The sequence below is a fragment of the Tenrec ecaudatus genome, chromosome X (genome assembly GCF_050624435.1).
Source record: "Tenrec ecaudatus isolate mTenEca1 chromosome X, mTenEca1.hap1, whole genome shotgun sequence".
NCBI lineage: Eukaryota > Metazoa > Chordata > Mammalia > Afrosoricida > Tenrecidae > Tenrec > Tenrec ecaudatus.
In genome coordinates this window covers 109,987,234-110,000,167 of record NC_134548.1, presented here as the reverse complement: position 1 = coordinate 110,000,167, position 12,934 = coordinate 109,987,234, and the positions used below count along the sequence as shown (strand labels likewise).

At 44.4% G+C, this 12,934-nt stretch overlaps 1 protein-coding gene and 2 pseudogenes across 1 annotated transcript; all 3 read right to left on the bottom strand.

The window, feature by feature from the left end:
- Window positions 1-3,893: 3,893 nt before the first annotated feature.
- On the bottom strand, window positions 3,894-3,961 carry LOC142435284 (U7 small nuclear RNA; annotated as a pseudogene).
- Window positions 3,962-5,873: 1,912 nt separating this feature from the next.
- Window positions 5,874-8,302, bottom strand: LOC142433628 (protein ARMCX6-like). Its single transcript, XM_075538425.1, has 2 exons — window positions 8,260-8,302; window positions 5,874-6,806 (listed from the first exon to the last, which is right to left on the bottom strand). Exons 1-2 carry the CDS (start codon window positions 8,300-8,302, stop codon window positions 6,259-6,261), a joined length of 591 nt encoding a protein of 196 aa, XP_075394540.1. The 3' UTR covers window positions 5,874-6,258.
- Window positions 8,303-8,442: 140 nt separating this feature from the next.
- LOC142433627 (poly(rC)-binding protein 2-like) lies at window positions 8,443-12,719 on the bottom strand (annotated as a pseudogene).
- Between the last annotated feature and the right edge of the window lie 215 nt (window positions 12,720-12,934).

The window sequence follows — 12,934 nt, the reverse complement described above, 5'->3', positions numbered from 1 at the left end:
TGTGCACAATTCTCACACTTTGTCTCCAGTATTGTCACCCACAGCACTATGGTTTAGTGAGGTACATCGTGTCTCATGGTAGGTCCAGCCCTATGGTCCCCTCTGTGCATTGTCTACTCTGAGCAGGAATATCATCCTCAGAGCTTGGTGGGCCTGCATGTCCTCCCCTCCCTCTCTATCCTTTTTCATTTATCTGGTGTGCTCTAATCAGACGCACCTCTCTCCCAAAGTTGTAGCTTCAGTGTTGTCCTCTGAAGTGCATTCTTCTGGTGTGTGTGTTTGGGGGGGGGGCGGGGCTAGTGTTCACATAGTTGGGACTGGGGCCAGCCTTGCAGACCTCTCTATTGGTTCCTTGGTACATACCGGTATGTGGTATTCATGTCTTGGCACAATGGGTTAAAGCCTGGTCTCTCTCTCTCTCCTTCTCCTATTGAGATATAAACAATACATTTCCCCTGGGGGGGTAGTGTCCTGCTCCCCCCTTTACCATTTTTTTCTCTTTCTTTCTCCTTCCTATTTAGTTGGCTGCCATATGTATCCCTGTTTTGGGTTTGGCCCCTGCCATAGTTGCTGAACCTAACCCCAGAAATGTATGCATATAGTAGCTTTCCCCGTATGTCTCATTTTTTGTTTTAAGCTTACCGCCGTGGACTCATGTTGTACTTGTCATTTTGTGCTTGGATTTCTTCACTCAGCATGATTTCCTCCAGGTATCCCCATGCTGCAATGTGTGGCATGCATTCACCAATGCTTTTTAGGGATTCGTAGCACTCCATTATATATACATACCACCGTTTTTGGATCCATTCATCTGTTGATGGAAATTTGGGTTATTTCCAACTCCTTGCAATTGCGAACTGTACCGTGATGAATATTGGAGCACAGATGTCTGCCCGTGGTTTGTTTCTTGCCTCTTCTGGGTATATGCCCAGTAGGGGGTTTGTTGGGTCATATGGTAGCTCAATTTCCACCTGCTTTAGATATCACCAGATCAATTTCCATAGTGGCTGTACATACCTACAAGTCCACCTGGAAGTGGATGAGAGTTCCTATCTCCCACAGCCCCTCCAACACTTGTTACTTTCTGATTTTCTGAATAAGGCTATCTTTGAGGATGTTCAGTGGTATTTCATAGCTGTTTTAATTTGCATTTCTCTTATGATTATTGATCTGGAATATTTTCTCCTATGTTTAGTGGCCATTTGGATTTCTGCTCCTGTGAAACTTCTGTTCAGGTCCTTTGCCTACCTCCTCAGTGGGCAGTTAATTTTTCCTTATTGTACACTTGCAAAGTATTGTAGATTTTAGTAATAAGGCCTATGTCTGATGTCTCATTGCTAAAGATGTTTTCCCAGTCGGTGGGCTCTCTTATTACTCTCTTGGTGAATTCTTCTGATGTACACAGGTGACTTATCTTCGGTATATCCCACCTGTCAATTTTTGACCCCTCTGTATTTGTATCCTTCCCTATTTCTGATAGCCTATGTATTCCCTGTGCCAAGGTTCTCAGGTTTGTGCCAATTCCCTCATTAATGGCCCTAATAGTTAGGGGTTATACCTCAAGGTCTGTGATCCACCTTGAGTTTATTCTTGTGCATGGAGTGAGGTAAGGGTCTTGTTTCATTTTTCTGCAGGAAGATATCCATTTACTCCAGCACTACTTATTGAAGAGGACATCTGCTTCCCATTTGATATTTTGCGGGGCCTTATCAAAGATAAGTTGTCTGTATGCTGATGTTTTTATTTCTGGATTTTCAGCTCTTTTCCATTGGTCTGAATATCTGTAGTTTTACCAGTACCACACTATTTTGACCACTGGGGCAGTATAATATGTGCTAAAATCAGGCATAGCAAACCCTCCAGCTTTGCCCTTCTTTCTTGAGGAGTTCTCTGCTAATTCTGGGCTTTTTCCCTTTCCATATGGAGTTGGTAATCAGTTTTTCCAATTCTTAGAAGAAGAATGATGATGAATTAATGATTCAGGTGGACATTTGTCCTTGACTCAACTACTCCTTCAACACAAGAACACTTTGCACTAATAATTTGGCATTCTGTGATGCTCACCTTCCCGACAATATCACTGAAGACAAAATGGGTGCATAAGAAAATGTGGTGAAGAAAACTGATGGTGCCTGGTTATCAAAAGCTATAGTGAATGGGGTCTTAAAGGCTTGAAAATAAACAAGTGGCCATCTAGCTCAGAAGCAACAAAGCCCACATGGAACAAGCACACCAGCCTGTGTCATCATGAGGTGTTTATGGAATTAGGTGTCAGGCATCTAAGACCCATAACAAATTCATACCCAATGTGAAAAGGAGGGGCATGGAGTGGAGACCCAATGCCCATCTGTAGACAATTGGACATCCCTTCACAGAGGAGTCACGGGGAAGAGATGAGCCAGTCAGCGTGCAGTATAGCACCGACAAAACACACAACTGTCCTCTAGTTCATTGGTGCTTCCTTCCCCCCACTATCATGACCTCAATTCTACCTTACAAATCTGATTAGACCAGAACATGCACACTGCTACAGATAAGAGCCCGCAACACAGGGACCCAGGATAGATAAACCCCTCAGGGCCAACAATGAGAATAGAAATACCAGGAGGATTAGAGGAGGTAGAAAGGGGGAACTGATCACAGGGGGACGAACTACAGAAAAGTGTGTGAGGGGTGACGGAGGACGATGGAAGATATGAAAATAATAATCTATAACTTATCAAGGGTTTGTGAGGGAGGGTGGATGGGGGAGGGAGGGGGAAGAAATGGGGCTCAAGTGGGAAGAGAATGCTTTGAAAATGATGATGGCGGCATATGTGCAAATGTGCTTGATACACTGGGTGAATGTATGGATTGTGATATGAGATGTAAGAGCTCCAAATAAAATTATTTAATAAAAAATAAGAAGATGCCAGGGCCTGAAAAGAGATAAGCACTCCATTCTCAATTGGGGGGTACCCAAAGACAATCTGAGGTGGCAGCAGCCTGAAGTGTGGGGTAAAAGAGACAAAAGAAAAGGTGTAATCAATCTGGAACCCAAATTCTAGTGGAAGGGAGAACAGATGAAATAGAATAAAATTCCATATGGCGGAGTGCAGTCAGAAGGCAGAGTTCTGAAAGATCAATGTTTCCCGGAGCACAGAGAGGACTCCAGTAACATCCCAAAGAGAACAGCACTGGGCACCGAAGTTCCACTGCCAAAATCTGGCCAAGGGGAAGCACAGATGTTTCTTGTTGCTTCAGAAAAGGACATTTTCTTGACACGTGAAAAACCCAAGGTTACTTTCCTTTGGTGATGTAGGGCTTGGACTTGCTGGCCGAGGTCTAGAAATGTTAAAACAAACAAGCTGCTCATACCCATGGAGGGATCCGAACACAGCAACTGGATATATGGATATGTGCATCATAAGATGATGTCTCCCATAAGGAGGGACAGATCATAGCGATACTCTTGTTCTTGTTAGAAGCCATTGAGTTGGCTCTGACTCATAGCAACCCTATATGCCCAGTCTTATGCAATGTTCACAATAGTATGTTTGAGCTTAATGCTGTAGCCATTGTATCAAGCCTTATTCATATGAGGGCCTTTTTATTTTTTACTGGTCCTCTCCTATACCAAGAATGTCCTCCAGAGAGTGGTGTCTCCTGGTAACATATGAAAAATAATCAATTTGGTATCTCCATCCTCACTTCTAACTTCTAAGGAGCATTCTACACTTCCTCAAAGAGAGTTGTACTTATTCCTCTAGTAGCACAGGGTGTATTCATTATTTCTCCTCAAGATTACTATTCAAATGTGTAGTTTCTTTGTTGGTCTTTCTTCTTAATTGTTCATATGAAGCACTTAAAAATGCCAGGGCAGAAGTGAAAGTGACATCTTTGCTTTTTTTTAAAGGAGTTTTCCAGGAAAAAAAAGCAACAGAAAACCTGCTAGATAAATTCTAAAAGAGCTGTAACACCGCATCTTTCCTTTTTAAAAAGATTTTAAAGAGGTCTTCAATGGGGACTTAAAGGCTTGAAAATAAACAAGTGATCATCTAGTTCAGAAGCAACAAAGCCCACATGGAAGCAGCACAACAACATGTTTGATCATGAAGTGAAGAGGGGACCAGGTTTCAAGCACCAAATGCGGGGGTGGGGGGGAATCATATCATTGTGAATGAGGGGAGGGCATGATGGGGAACCAATGCCCATTTGTAGACAACTGGACATCCCTTGCAGAGGAGTACTGGAAAGGAGATGAGTCATTCAGGGTTCAGTGTAGCAATAATGAAACTCACAACCTTCCTCTAGTTCTTAAATGCTTCCTCCCCCACCCCCACCCCAACTATCATGATCCCAATTCTACCTTGAAAACCTGGTTAGAACAGAGGATGCTCAGGCGGTACAGTTGGGATCTGGAAACAAAGGGAATCTAGGACAGATGAACCCCTCAGGAACAACGGTGAGAGTGGTGATACCAGGAGGAAAGGGGGGTAGAAAGGGGGACCCAATATTGGGGATCTACATATAACCTCCTCTCTGGGGGATGGGCAACAGGAAAGTGGGTGAAGGGAGACACCGGCAGTGTGAGATAAGTTAAAATAATAATTTATAAATTATTAAGGGTTCATGAGGGAGGGGGGAGTGGGGAGAGAGGGGGAGGGAAAAAGAAAATGACCTGATTTCAGGAACCCAAGCGGAAGGCGAATTTTGAGAATGATGAGGGCAACGAATGTATAAGGGTGCTTTACTCAATTGATGTATGTATGGATTGCGATAAGAGTTGTATGAGCCCAATAAAATGATTTTAATAAAAAGAGAGAAAAAATAAAGTGTGGAAAAGCAAAAAAATTTTTCCAAGTCTTTTTAAGCATAAGAATGTTACTGTAAATATACCTCCCCTCCCTTGAATTAAACTAATGATATGTCACTTATGTTTAGGCTATTTAAACATTCCTGTTTTCAAAAGGTTTACAGTCTCAGGAAGTCACAGGGGCAGTTCTACTCCATCCTACAGGGTTACTATGAACTAGAATCAGCTGATGGCACGAAGTGAAGATACTGGAGAGGCTCCTCCCTGATTCCACTAGAAAGACAGGGAAGCGGATAGAAGGGGGGTTGTCCCAAAGTGAGAAGAAGTAAACACTTCTCATTCTGCCAGGAAATTTTTTTGGGGGGGTAGCCTCACAGAAGGGACAGGAGCTGAAACTGAGTTTACCTGTTGCTTTGCTCAAGAGCTAGAAATGTACACATGGGCTTTCAGTCAATGGCAACCACTATTGTTATATTATGAGCATGCAGATGCCTGACAAGGGTGCTCCCTCCACCTCAAGGATGGGGAGACAAACCTGAACATGCTGACCTTAGTCTCTAGGCCCCAGTTTAGCAAGAAAGAGGAACATGCACCCTGGCTGAGGGATTTCTCTGCGCCAGGCACTGGGCTGGTTGCTTCCTCCACATTCCCTCTTCATCCCCCTGGGCCTGGACCCAGCCCCTTGTTGAAGCCTCTGCTGAGCAGGGCAGCTCGCGTTGGCCTCTGCCTCCCATGAGCACCGGTGAGCATGCATGCGTGTGTCAGGGAGCCAATGCCCCAGCTGATTCGCATTTCGCGTGTGTTGTTGTCTCTCTTCATGCAGATTGCCTACTCAAGGACAGGGACCATGTCTCTCTCTTTGTGTGCCAACCAAAGCACACAACTTTATTGATGATACACACAAATGATGGCTTGGGTTGGTGGGGTGAAGTCAATACAATCAACATAAGGGCTGTGGGTCTAGGCTTCTGATGAATACTCAGCTCGCAAAGAAGAAAGAGTGAATTTCTGAGCAGGGTTCTATCAGAACAGCAACGAATGCACTTCCAGCACAAGCTCGGCGAGGCGTCCAGTCTCCACAGGCCAGGCCAGCTTGAACAGGGAAACCCCCAGAGGCAACCGCTCTGCTGTGTGCCACTGTGATAGGATGCTCTTTCCCCACAGCTGGCAGCTGCCAGGAGCCCTTCACCACCAGGAGGAGTCTGCCAGGGAGGGGTGTGCAGTGCACATTGCCTGCAGCCTACGACTCCAAGCTCTGGGGGAACCTCTGCTGGTCAGTGGGAGTGTGTGGTCCCCGCTTTGGCAGCTGTCACCTCCACCCAGTGAAGGGGTGATTAGCTAAGGCTGACCCTTCTACAGCACCCATTGCAGAATCCCTGGCTGAGAACACAGGTAGGTGAGCGTGGGTTCACCAAACGGGTTTGGGGTGCATTTTGGTCACTTTCCGCTTGAGACAGGGCCATTTAAGGGCCCAGGACATCCAGGAGACTCTCCGTGTTTCCATTTCTGATCAAGAGGGGCCAGGATGACAGCAGCACGTGGGCCTCGGGCCACCCCACTGCCAAGGCTGGTGTTTCAGACAAATTCATTAGCGGTTTCAGAACCTGAGCCTTAGCATAGCCACTTCCCTCTGATAGGAAAGGAAACCTCATGTCTGAAACGGATTTGGCAAGCATGTGACTAATAGCTGTCATGCTTATTAACAAATTTAATCCTGCCTGCTGCAGAAATGAGGTGCAGCCACAAGGCACAGTCTCGAGGCATTCTTGGCTGACGTACATCTTAATCTGCCCCTGCTTTGTAGCACTTAGGTTCACGTTCCCTGGCACACAGAGAGCCTGCTCCTCAACAGTGGGGTTGGGAGTGAGGATCCTGTTCCCAGCAGAGGAGATATCCTGGCTACGTGAGAAGCCAGCATCCTTGGGTTGAGCAAACAACACTTTTATCTCAATGTGAGGGCTCTTGGAGAGGTCAAGGGCACAGCTGGTGTTCTTATTATCTGAGCCATCCCCTTAAGTTATTATTTTCAAAGTGGAAATAGTGATGCTAATTTATCCGCATTTTGCTCTGTTTGGAAGGATTCATATCCTTACTAGTCTCATACCCAGGGCTTTGTAGTCATTATATCCTTGATCTACAAACAAAGCTCTTATCTCACCTCACCATGTGTCTACATTACCTACTCTTCTAGTATTTTCTCACATGTTTCTTCATGTCAGTAAACAGTAGCTCCTACCAGTAGACTTACTTCTTTAAGACCTCAATATGAGCACATCTATGACATCTGAGGTATAGGCATCTTTCACCTCTAGCAAAAAACTTCTAGGTGTGGTGTCCTAGAAAGGAGATATTTATACATTCTGTGCAGGTTATAAGTTAACCTACCTGATATGCAACTTGAACCTAGGGAACATTCAAACATGAAGATTTTATGTGAGTCTCTCCAGATAGACAGCTCAATATGTAGCATACAAGGTTTTAAGTGTCTTTTTTCTGAGTTAAGATCTTAATTTTCCTCTGGTGCTTTTCTCAATTTGTCGCTTCCATAATTGACTTGCTTCTGCCTCGTTTCCATCATTTTCCCACAAGTACCACACTTCCCATTGTAGTCCAAGCACAAAAAGGAGGACTTCACTGAGCAGTAGAGAGAGAAACTAAAGCCCCTCTGGAACCTCCACTCTGATTCTGAGAGCCATGTCCTCATAGCTTATCACCAGGATATCACAGCATGTGAAGTAATTTCCTTCCTTCATTGTCTACATTTTTACTGCAGAGACAATAGCGAATGGCGGATTCATTGGCATGTTAAGTATTTGAGAAAACTTGCTTTCCACAATCATCCATTGAAGTCACTAGCACACTCTCTACCCTACCCTTCAAACTCTTATCACCTCACGCCTTGCTGGTCTTTTCCTTGCCCCCATTTCCAACCATGCTCTTTGTGTTAGTCTGGGTAGACTAGAGAAACAAATCCACAGAAACTCATATATGTATAAGAGAGAATTTTATATACAGGGTAAGTGTACATTCAGAAAGCTTCCCAACCCAGTGCTTTCCAAGCCCCTAAGTCCAACATCAGCCCATATGTACACCACCAATCTACAAAGTCCTCCTCCATCTCACAAAACAGACACAATGATGCCGACTGAAGGAGGAAAACCAAATCAGTGAACGTGTAAGCATCTCAACACTGTCAGGGGTCTCCATACAGCTGCTCCAGCACCCAGGGCTGCATTGGGGTAGGTCCATGTGGCTTCTCCTCAGGGATGTCTCGCAAGAAGTGAGCCTTGCCAGCTGAAGCAGGGAACTGGCTAAGGCAACTGCACCCTGGTCCGACCATCAGAAAGCAAGGGACCCGAGAACTCGAAAGGCAAGTTTCACTCAGTTATTTGTCTCTCTGGCCTTCAATTAATCCCACATGTGTTTATTGGCCAGGTTGGCACAAAAAACCTTAACTATCTCACTCTTGTATCTGATCTCTCCACCCCAGGCCCACTTTTCTGCCATACTCCCCATTTCTGCCTAGTAGACACTGATGCTATTTCCCCAGGATTAAAAGGAGCAGAAATAAGTAATAAAGTTCTGAAAATATGGTTGGAATGTAAGAGCACATTTTGTCTTCTCACTCCTTGTGACTGGCTGGGGCTTCATATTTCCCTTAAGACCCCCAGGCTTGCTTCAGTCTTACCAAATAAGCTGTCATTTTCTTCTTCTTCCTTTCTTTTTGGTTGTGTCATTCCCTGCAGACAGACAAGACAGCCAGAAGTTAAGAGTCAGTGTAAGTTTAGTGCTGGGGGATAGACCACAGTTTATGCTCCTTATGTATCAGGACTCTGGTTGTCAAAGGTATCATCCCTTTAGCTGGTGGCTCCCCGGCACCATCTCTCTCTGCATCATTTAGAATTAAAATGAGGGGGAACTAATCACAAGAACTGACAAATAACCAGCACCATCACTACCACCCCTCCCGAGGAGGACGAGCAACAGAAATGTGGGGGAAGGGAGACAGTGGACTGTGCAAGATATGAAAATAATAATAATTTATAAATTAACAAGGGTTCATGAGGGAGAGAGGATGGGGGAGGGGAGAAATGAGCTGATCCCATGGGCTTAAGTAGAGAGAAAATGTTTTGAAAATGATGATGGCAACAAATGTACAAATGTGCTTGACACAATGAATGGATGTATGGATTGTGATAAGAGTTGCATGAACCTCCAATAAAATGATTTTCTAAAAAAGAAAATGATGATGGCAGCATATGTACAAATGTGTTTAATAAAATTCATGTATCAATTAGTATAAGAGCTGTAAGAGCTGCAGATAAACAAATGGCCATCTAGCTCAGAAGCAACAAAGCCCACATGGAAGATGCACACCAGTCTGTGTGACCATGAGGTGTCGAAGGGATCAGTTATCAGGCATCAAAGAACAAAAAATCATATCACTGTAAAGGAGGGTGAGTGCACAGTGAAGACCCAAAGCCCATCTGTAAGCAACTGGACATCCCCTTACAAAAGGGTCATGGGAAGGAGGTGAGTCAGGGTGCAGGGAATCAATGATGAAACATACAACTTTCCTCTAGTTCTTATATCCTTCCTTTCCCCACTATCATGATCCCAATTATACCTTACAAATCTGGCTAGGCCAGTGGATGTACATTGGTACAGATAGGAAGTGAAAACACGGGGAGTCCAACACAGATGATCCCTTCAGGACCAGTGCTGAGTGGCGATACCTGGAGAGTGGAGGGAAGTTGGGGTAGAAAGGGGCAACCAATTACGTGGATCTACATATGACCTCCTCCCTGGGGGATGGACAGCAGAAAAGTGGGTGAAGGGAGACGTTGGACAGTGTAAGATGTGACAAAACAATAATTTATAAATTATCAAGGTTTCATGAGAGCGGGGGAGCGGGAAGGGAGGGGGGAAATGATGAGCTGATGCTAGGGGCTTACATGGAGAGCAAATGTTTTGAGAATGATGAGGGTAACGAATGTACAAAAATGTGTTTTATACAACTGATGTATGTATGGATTGTTATAAGATTTGTATGAGCCCCCGATAAAATGATATTTTTAAAAGAAAGGAAAAAAAGAGCTGTAAGGGTCCCCCAATAAAAAGATTTTTTTTAAGAATTAAAATTGGCTGGTGAATAAAGTGAGGTTTCAGGGAAATTTGACTTTGTCCTTTCAAATATCTTTTCCCTAATTCCATTCTTGCCCCAAGTCTCCCCTGTAACACACGCCTATAAGAATGAACTATTCTGCTTTACTTGGTTAGAAATGCGTCTCTTTAAGGTCAGCAGGAAGCTGAGAGCTAGACCAGAAAGACCTCATCTCTCCACAATTCTTGACCACCTGAAATACACATCGCCAATGGGCTCATAAAAACCTCAATCCCACTGCCATCTAGTTGATGCTGACTCATAGTGACCCTATTGGGCATGGCAGAACTGCCTCTATGAGTTTGTGAGACTGTAACTCTATTTTCCAAAACCATTTTGGGGGGAAACTAATACAGATATCATATCATTCCATAGTTCAATCACATCAAGGCATATTGTACAATTACTACCACAATCAATTTCAAAACATTCTCTTCCTTCTTGACCTCCTTCATATCGACTCCCCTCTACCCCCTTCCCTCACTGCACCCCCATAGGAACCCTTATTCTACATGCTTTCCCTGGGTCTCATATCCTGAAAAACATATAACAAAAATTCAAGAGAGCTGCCCCCAATTAGAAAATACATCAGAGCTACACCCCAATATGAAAACAAAACAAAAGACAGAAAATGTTGAAAACCAGATAAGTCCCAGCGTGCATGGGCGGGGGTGGGAGGTGGGACTGGGGAGAATCAACTGACAAGGTATCAACTGTTAAAGCCAGGTTTATTATTTTGATCTCTTTATGTGAGTAGAAAGACCAGTCTTTCTAGTTAGCTGATGTTTTCAAACTGTCCACCTTGCGGATTGCAGCCTAATTCTTCACCACTATACCACCAACACTCGTACCAGTGGACTATGATCCCTAATTTTTCCTCCCACTAGCAAGGATGCAATAGTGTCTTAACCTTTTCTCCCCTTTCCCCCAGCACACGAGACCTGCCCACTATTTTTTCTTTGCCAAGATCGAATCCACTTAAAATGCATTGAAATCTGCTGGTCTCTGATTTCCAGAGAAGGGATGTTTCTCCTCTTGGAGAAACTGAATATTTTGATTTCGTCATCTTCTCCTAGGAGTGGAGGCAAGCAGCCATCACTTCACTTCCTCTCCTCTCAACCCTTCACAGCCATCATTTTACCAAGCTTCATACGAAAGCAGACCGCATGAAATAAGTCAGAAAGAGGACTATCTTTTCATTATTTCTTGGCGTTATTCATTTTTTCTAGCAAAACTAGATATCAATTTTCAGGAAAATAAAATAGGGCCCATGTGGCACACTATCTAAAAAAATCAATTTAAGATGGATCAAAGACCTAAATGTAAAACCTAAAACAATAAAGACCAGAAAGCAAGGACCAACTTAGAGGCATGAATACATGACATCAATGTACTATCAAATATAACTAAAACTTCACACACAGCAGACAGCAAATGAGATGACTGTGACTTCTGGAACATTAAACTCTTGTGCACACACCCAAAAGGTCCCAAACTAGTAATATTTTTTAATGAAATCACTCTAAGTAAAAAAATCACGAGTGGATGGTTAGGTATAGAAAACGAACATTTACAAACTGTTTAAAATCTGGCATCATCGACTATTGACAAATGACACTGAGGGATCATGGGTGGTGACAAGCAACAGAAAGGATGAATGGATGGTTCTGCATTGTTTAAGCCGATCCTCACACCCCGTCACCAAGGAAAGCCTAGCATCAATTAGATATTGAGCCAGGCTAATGCTGGCAGCACAGCCACTGACGTTAGTTAACCTGCTATCAGGAGATCTTTTCACTGGGTTCAAAATTTTGAGCTGCGCCCCAGGCATCTCATGCATCTCTTTGATTTGGGCTCCTTGATAGCTGATTATGAAACCAATCAAATCATTTGGCATGATGAGTTCATGAGAAGTAGTCTCAGCAGACCCATCCAAAGCTGACCAATGGCCTTTCATCTCCAGGGGAGCTGGTTTCAATGACCCTGAATTGGTGTTCTCATGTGTCACAGGAATGTGAGGCTTTTGCATTGCCCACTGGTGTAAATTGTTCAAATCTGGCTGTGGAATGTCATACTCTCCTTGATGGTATAGGCCCCTGGAGGTGGTTCCTCCAGGTTAAGGTTAAGGCACAGGGGCGGGGTGATGTGGGGAAAACTCACACTGTCGCTTCACATGCTGCACCTGTCCTGACCACCTGCAGAGATGACCAGAGAACTGGATGGTTTGGGCCAGTACGAGATGATCATGTCCTTGGTGGTGGTGAGGGGGTGGGCCGGGGGACTACTCCATGGCCACGCAGATCTATTAGACACACTCAATGATGGATTGCGGAATGCCAGCAATAGCGATGACTCCCTCATTTGAGTTGGCAGATCTCCAGCTTCCTGAACCTGAGCCCCTGTACTTTTTCAAATTTCCTGGATGTTACAACCACCTTTCCCAATGAGAGAGCAAAACTGACTAGCAGGGACCACTAGCCTCGGGGTGAATAGAGGTCTACCAGCAACTGTGTTACTGGTCATAGAGCTGCTGCTAGGCCATTCCAGTGAATCAGTGATCATAGCAAAGGCTTTAAAGATGGCATTAGTGGATCCAGCACAAGTGGTAATTCTCTCAGGACAATTTCCTTCTGAGATGTCACGCATCTTCTTAACTGATTCACCTTTCTTTCCAATGATGCCAACAACTTCCTTTTGAGGCATAAGTAACCGGATGGTGAGACTGATATTTAATCCACTGTCAATCCCACCAGTGTCCATGTCGAGCAGTATTCTGGAGAGCTGGAATTGGAGTGGTCAAGTCTTCAGTCAGTGGTAAGGGTAAAAGCCCAACATTGAAGGTTCAAGGAGAATGAAGCGGAAAGGGAGTGCTGGCAGAGCAGCCAGGAAGGAGAAGGGCTGGAGGCTGTGAGTGGGAAGGAGGTGGCAAACAATAGGGGAGGGCAAATCCAGGTGGGTGGAGGAGGAGGAGGAAG

Excerpts from the sequence above, each read along its gene's own strand:
- LOC142433628 (XM_075538425.1), bottom strand. The coding sequence starts at position 8,302 with ATGGCAGAAAAGTGGGCCTGGGGTGGAGAGATCAGATACAAGA. Across the intron at positions 6,807-8,259 it reads TGGAGAGATCAGATACAAGA|GGGATGGCTCAGATAATAAG; the intron begins GTGAGATAGTTA and ends TAATAACTTAAG.